A 7,323-nucleotide genomic window follows, 5' to 3' on the forward strand; every position below is an offset into this window, starting at 1 on the left:
TTTCTTTGTCATATATAACCTTACCAGTACAATGATTTTCGGCTCCTGTTTTTGTCTACTTGGATTGAGAAAAAATGAATACTAATATTTAATATTTTCGTACTTATAATATTTGGCTTGGTCATGTTCCTATATCTATAGCTCAATCGACAAATGTCTCTGGTATCGACCCAAATACTGATTATCATATATATATAAATGTATTATTATTATTGATAATAATTAATATTATGCATCGATCTTCAGTTTACGATCGAATCCCCGTGCAGCAATAGGTACTTTCGTTCTCTTGACTTTTGCAGATAATCACTGAAATCCTGGAATACCTGTCGTTTGACGACCGGCGGCGGGTGGCCTTGGTCAACAAGACGTTCCGGTACGCATCCCTGCACCCGGTGCTGTTGCGACGAGAGCTGTTCGTGTACACCGCTCCTGTTCAGCGGCTGCGGGTAGACGACCGGCGACGGCGATTCAAGGACTTCAAAACGACGGCGTTGCGGGAGCCCTGGAGAAAACTGATCTGTCTGAAATTCCACGGCTCGAACCGCTCGGACTTCGGCAAGGCGTTCGGCAACGTCGGTGGCTGGCCACCGTCCGTCGTGTCGCTGCACCTGGACAGCCTGAACTGGTTGGCCGACTCGTTTCTGGACGCGATCACCGGCAGTTGCGTCAGACTAGAGGAACTGCGGCTGGAGAACATCGGACGGCTGTGCTTCGCCGACAAACCCCGGCGGCCGATGCTCGTGTTGCGCAGCGTGCGCTTCGACAAGGTGGGCGTGTCGGATGAGTGTTTCAACGTGCTCATGGCTTGCGCCCCAAACGTGACAGACGTTGGCATCAACAACTGTCAGACGTACGATTGGCTGGACCCTGTGCACGCGGCTGTGGCCGGAATTTCCAACGTCGGGCTGTCGGACTCCAACATTATTGGGTACTTACAGAGCACCGCGGCCGGCACCGTGGACAGCCTGCGGTTGAATCTGTGCTGCCACATATTTGGCGAGATACGGTCCAGGTCACTTCGGCTCAAGTCCCTGCTGTTGAGCCAGAACAAACCATATTTGAACACGCGCAGAATGATCAATTACGAAAAACTCGAATCGGCATTAGCCTTACAAGTGAGACAATCAATAATAATACCATTTATTATTGAGATACATTACAACATACAACACAGTCATTTGATATTTTCATCTAGCTTTTAAAAATAAAATAAATTGTCAACATTTTAATAATATTTAATAAACTTATTTATTACATTTTGATATACAATACATTGCACAACATATTAAAATCGATCACGCAGGTGTCGCTGCAATGGTTGGAGATCAATCACCTCCCGGCACGTCTAGTCGGGGCCGTGTCCAGGCTGCACAATCTCCGGCACTTGACTTTGAACTTAACAATCGGACACGCCGACATGGAATGTCTGCGCGAGTTCGTGGAATCGTTGCGCGACATGAAGCGTATCAGGACTTTGGCCGTTAATCGAGTAGTCGAGACATCGATGGACGTCGGGCTCAACGCGGTACTTCAGACGTTCGCGATACCAGAATGCGCATTCGAATCACTAACGTCGTTGGACTGTTCGTTGGACAGCAGCCTGTGCGTGCTGCGTACCGGGAAACGGTTGTCCAGCTTACGCATCCGGAACGGCGACATTCTGTCGGCCGGTGATTTGCAACTGTTGTTCGAAAACCTCATCGGTTTGAGACATCTGTGGATCGACAACTGTCTTTGTCTCGACGACGACATTATGTCCGGCTTGCCGGTTTCTAATCTCAAAGGTATTTCTATAAAGTATTTTACTGCAGGTAACATCAGAGCAATGTCGGATTGAGCATTTGTGCATATACCTATTATTATAGGCACTATATTATATTATGTACCGCACTGTCACATCCCTAACAGCACTATATAGAATTATATTATCTAAATATTATTATCTTAATAAATTATTATTTCAAGTTGATTGTGTGGCACAAATAAACCATCCATTTATTCGTGTGGCCTATAATATCCGACATAATGTTACACCAGCGGTTCCCGAATTTAGAGTCTGCTCGGGGGTGGGGCAGGGGGTATATAGTGATGACGGAATTACGAAAATAATTATGCTATTTTACAAAGTGTAAAATTGAAATCACTATATTAGTTAAAAGATTATCGGGCCTCGATAACAATTATATATTAGGTACTTATAACGATAGAGTCGATAGACCGGGATATTATTTATACTTTATGTTAATATATTCAATATTTTTTTCTTATACTTAATATTTTTACTTCGTACCTAAGTTGATTTATAATACATTTTTTAAATTATGAAAACAATAAAAGTAAATATTTGTATATTATATTATATATAGTTATTTTAAATGTTTTATTTGTACCACTCACAAAAAAAAAAATATTCCCAAACTTTAATTTAAGGGTGGGAGGTAACGAGATTTTAGTAAATTTACAGGGGGCGTAGAATGAAAAAGGTTAGGAACCGCTGTGTTACACAGTCCTCACTCCTCATATAACATGTAAGTTTTCGATTAGTCCTATGCTAAATATAGGCTTTGGTGGACGTAAAGTTCTCGGGACTTAGCCACTATACTGTCTATACCAGAGGTTCCCAAACTTCTTATTGTGCGACCCATTTTGAATTTTTTTTTAAATATAGCGACCCACAATATCAATGAATGACCTTTTTTTTTTTTACCATACAACAGAAAATTAAACTATTTTATTACATTTTATGTAATTACGAAAAAAATGTATAATAAGTATAATATATAGTATTTGATACGGCCGCTGGTAAACTCGTAATTGTCATACTCACAGATAAGGATTGAGGATAAAACTGAATTTGAACTTTGAACATCAACGAAAAGTAATAGATGATTATATTTTTGTATTATTTAAAAAAATAGTGCGACCCACCAAAAGTATAATCGCGACCCACTTTTGGGTCGCGACCCACAGTTTGGGAACCTCTGGTCTATACTATACTCATTACTCCATTATAGTAGATGCGGGTCAGAATTAAGGGTTTTGGCGTAGATGGCACGACAGCTTTGCAGGTGGAAAATTATTTCGCAGACTAAAAAATTTAAACCCCGAATCCTAAGAAATCCAAAATTACCACTTTGACTTTTGTAATATTATATTCAGCTCTTTTTTTATGAAAAGAGCTACCGAGAAACTGCAGAAGACGATAAATTATTTTTGGTTGAATACTCCCCCCCCTCCCCTATAATCAATTTACCGAAATATTTAAGATTTTCAGATCTTCTTACGTCTCCATTTTTTAGATACTTAAATTATAAGTAAAGTTAACTAAATCATCAAACAGACCCCGTTCACTGTCGGTTTGGAGTAGAAAGTAGTGGGCAAACAAGATAAAGTGGCTGTATATAGAACGTACAATGGATACCCTTATAATATATGTGCTTACGTATCCGTGTGCTTGCATATGATGGTGCATATAGTTCCTATATATATATATAAAGGAATGGCGTGATCCGGACTTGGTCCTTAGTAGGCGAAAGTTGTGAACTAGAGTATTTATTATTATATTTTTAAAATCATACTTGTAAATGTATCATACTTGAAATAGATATTTGTGTATGAATAAAAATAAGCGCAAGTATAGTATCATGCTAAATTAGGTTAACTATTTGTCCACACACGATGAAAAGAATAGTGATATTCCAAAAAAGAGCTGAAGTAAGTCCATATAACTATACCCAGACGAATTCTGGTATCTATTGGAGAGCTTATATGGAGTCATATATGCACGTTTAATAGTATTTTAAATATTTAAAGAATGGATGTTTAAATACTTTATAATTCATTTAAATGGTGTTCTGTATGGTCGAAACTTTATTACTCTATTAACTTATTACTTATTGTTACATATTATTCGACTTGTACAAGATTGTCTTTAATACATTTTTAGGACTGATTTCTCTAAAGATATTCAACGCAAATTTGACACACCGATGTTTGCCACATATTAAATTTTTGCATTTAAACATCTTGGTCATCAACAATATGTCGCTAGAACCGTGCGTTGCATTGGTAGATAATATAATAATATATACATTTTATGATTAAACATTAGTTGGGTACCTATAATATATTTAATGAGTTTCGAGTATGTAAAAAAAACTATACAAACACTGACAAATTTTTTAACAAAAATAGTGTCATCGATGAATCAATTTATTTGACGATTACTCATGATTGCTTGTACTCATACATTACTTTTTTCAAAACAAAACTCATCAATTTAAAACGGTTTTTTGTATAAAATATTAGAGATACCTACTATTGTAGTTGTACAGGCCTAATATTAGGTAATTATTCATGTTTTATTTTTTGTTGCAGAACGATTTGTCCGATTTCCATTATTGTTTAAAGAAATTTAGTCGTTTTGTTCCCGCCTTAACTCAACTTGAATTACAACTGTATTGTGATCAAATAATGTTTAAAAAGTTACGTTTTGAATCACTTTTTTACAGCGACACGAAAACGATGTTTAAATCTTATTTTAAAGTATTGAAAAGTCTGGTACTTCTGTATAGGTACACCTAACCATAGCCATTTAAACTTAGTTTATAAGTCTATGCACTTGGGTAACTGATCCCATAATTTGATTGAAATATTTCCAAATACAATATACCTACCTAATGATATAGTTCATATAAATAAATAGGTACCTGGTTAACTGTTCGCTATAGCTGTAACTATGACTATTATGAAAAAATATTATATAATAGTTTATTTTTTGTTTTTTATAATAATATAATTATTGACCATAGACGTTTATTATTTTATGTTCCAATAATATCATTACCTATGTTTAAAAATTTTTTTTTTATAAACCGTTAACATTGTGGGGATGGAAAACTGCATTGGCATTATACCTACTCCTCCCACTCAGACACTCAGTATCCTATATTTATATAATTGTTTATGCGATCTAACCACGATTTAAGATAATATACAGGTTGCTCGACGGCATATGATAAGGTGAGCACCAAATTGAGTTCTTCATGGTGCTGGAAATTACAGGGAGCGCTGTCTGAGAGAGAACAGTAAATTACCGTATCGCTGCCGGCTACCTACTGAATTTTAAATGTTGTTATTCTTTTTACTAATTTAATTTAACAATTTTTTATCATTTTCCAAACATTTTATTGAAGTCTGCTTTCAAACTGTATAAATTGAACAGTAATTTTAATATTATTATGTAAGTCATATAGATTTTTATTATTTTATCATAATAATCAAGCTATAATACAACCAACCAATATATTTATTAGTCTTAAAATAAAACTTAGCAGTTAACACATCCGAGAAACCATATTCTTCCAAAAGATTCTACTAAATATACTCAGTACCAGATACCCATGTCCTAATAATATCCCCTTCCTCAAAATGCGTTTGGCAAATGAGAACATATTCATTCAATTTCATACCTAGTGTAATTTCCCACAAATCGAATGATTCTTTAGGTATACCAAAAGTTCTACTTTTGTATACTGTTTTACAATAAGGAATGCAGCACTTCATTTTATTTATTATATTTTTCCAATTTGAATAAATATTTTTTATAGTTTTAAGATATCCTATGAAGTCTCAAATCTCAAGATCTCAAGTGTAGTAGAAATAATACCATACGTTAAACAAAATAACNATAAATATTTTTTATAGTTTTAAGATATCCTATGAAGTCTCAAATCTCAAGATCTCAAGTGTAGTAGAAATAATACCATACGTTAAACAAAATAATAAAGTTTTGTATGCGGCCAAGTAATAAGTACCTAAAGTACCTATTTATATATATCTTAAATCGATGACATAAATTCAAATTATTTTGTGTGATAATTAGTTCGTGATTTAAATTGTGATAAATGATAATAGAGAGCGCTAGCGTCTTTTTCCACGGCTGTGAGTCAATCTCGTCTTCCAACCTTAAAGGAGCACACAACACAAATAAAAAAATTCTTTAAATTGTTTTTAAATGTTAAATTATTGTAGTTATGGTTATATGAAATGATTTTGTGAAGAGATATTAAGAGATGTAGAATAGCCGCGTGACGTCACTGGGCCGGAGTCATAGTAATTGCCTATCTTATACGTGTAAAAGTTCCTTGCTTCACACAACGATTTATCAACCTAAACATTTTATTTTTAAAATTTAATTGACGTATAAATATGTGGTTTTATGTGTTTAGGACGATGCAAGAATCAGAATTTCATTATGACGTTTAGTTTTTTAAGTATTAAAAATCTTAAAACAGACATTTTGGTTAAACGGCGGACACGTTGTTCGAACGCCACGCGCCCCTCGCCATGAAGTGCGGTTTAACCAAAATGTCTCTTTTAAGATTTTTAATATTTAAAAAACTAAAAGTCATAATGAAATTCTGATTCTTGCATTGTCTTAAGCACATAAAACCACATATTTACATGTAAATTAAATTGCAAAAATAAAATGTTTAGGTTGAAAAATAGTTGTGTGAAGCGAGGAACTTTTAAACGTATAAAATAGGCAATTACGACGACTCCGGCCCAGTGACGTCACACGTCTTTTTTCAATTGCTCAAAACTTATTGAATAATGTGAGTAGAAACGTAAAACCTATACCATTATCCTTAGAATTGAACATTCTTTCAAATAAAAAAAACTTCTTTTTTGTGTTGTGTGCTCCTTTAATATTATCTCGGTATAGGTCGATGAGCAACCTGTACATCTTAAATCGTGGATCTAACATAAGTAGTTACTGTTACTTAGAAAATATACGATGGTGAGCATTAACGAGTTAAAAAAATTGAAGTTAAGTTACCTACGTTTAACCAAATTATAATACAACGGGTTACTCTTTTTGAGTAGTAACTTCTAACTTTATTAAATTTGTTTCCCTGACACATTATAATACGAAAATGTGATAATATTTACAGCGCAAGTCACGTATAAAGTACCTATCGTTCAAAAGTCGTGTGAGTTTTGTGAGCGACTGACTGTCGCATTACATGATAATAATAATGTGTTCCGGACAACTGGTCAATAAATTTAAAACATAGGAATAAAATATTTCCCTCACTTTTAAAATAATACAAGTACAAAAAAAAAAGAACAGAATTTTCTAATTTAATATTTGAGATAATTGTAACAAAATGTTGACATGAGTTTCAGTGGCGCTATTTGCTAGAGCCAAAAATAAATAATAATTAGCAAATACTGCAACTCTCCAGCACTGATTATAAATTATAATACTATGTTGAAAAAATTATAGATTAACTCAAAAACATATACAAATGTACA

The 7,323-nt window shown here is 34.4% G+C and overlaps 1 protein-coding gene across 1 annotated transcript; it reads left to right on the forward strand.

Annotated features, from left to right (window-relative positions):
• The first annotated feature begins 871 nt into the window (after positions 1 to 871).
• On the forward strand, positions 872 to 4,715 carry LOC111037929. Its single transcript, XM_022320777.1, has 4 exons — positions 872 to 1,118; positions 1,307 to 1,787; positions 3,950 to 4,071; positions 4,381 to 4,715. Exons 1-4 carry the CDS (start codon positions 1,077 to 1,079, stop codon positions 4,585 to 4,587), a joined length of 852 nt encoding a protein of 283 aa, XP_022176469.1. The 5' UTR covers positions 872 to 1,076; the 3' UTR covers positions 4,588 to 4,715.
• The last annotated feature ends 2,608 nt before the right edge of the window (positions 4,716 to 7,323 follow it).

This window comes from Myzus persicae, unplaced genomic scaffold, assembly GCF_001856785.1.
Source record: "Myzus persicae strain clone G006 unplaced genomic scaffold, MPER_G0061.0, whole genome shotgun sequence".
Taxonomy (NCBI): Eukaryota; Metazoa; Arthropoda; class Insecta; order Hemiptera; family Aphididae; genus Myzus; species Myzus persicae.

Bases quoted from the DNA above. Each gene is read 5' to 3' on its own strand.
- LOC111037929 (XM_022320777.1), top strand. From the start codon at position 1,077: ATGATCAATTACGAAAAACTCGAATCGGCATTAGCCTTACAA. The intron at 1,119-1,306 runs GTGAGACAATCA...TCGATCACGCAG, and splicing joins AATCGGCATTAGCCTTACAA to GTGTCGCTGCAATGGTTGGA. The intron at 4,072-4,380 runs GTAGATAATATA...TTTTTGTTGCAG, and splicing joins TAGAACCGTGCGTTGCATTG to AACGATTTGTCCGATTTCCA.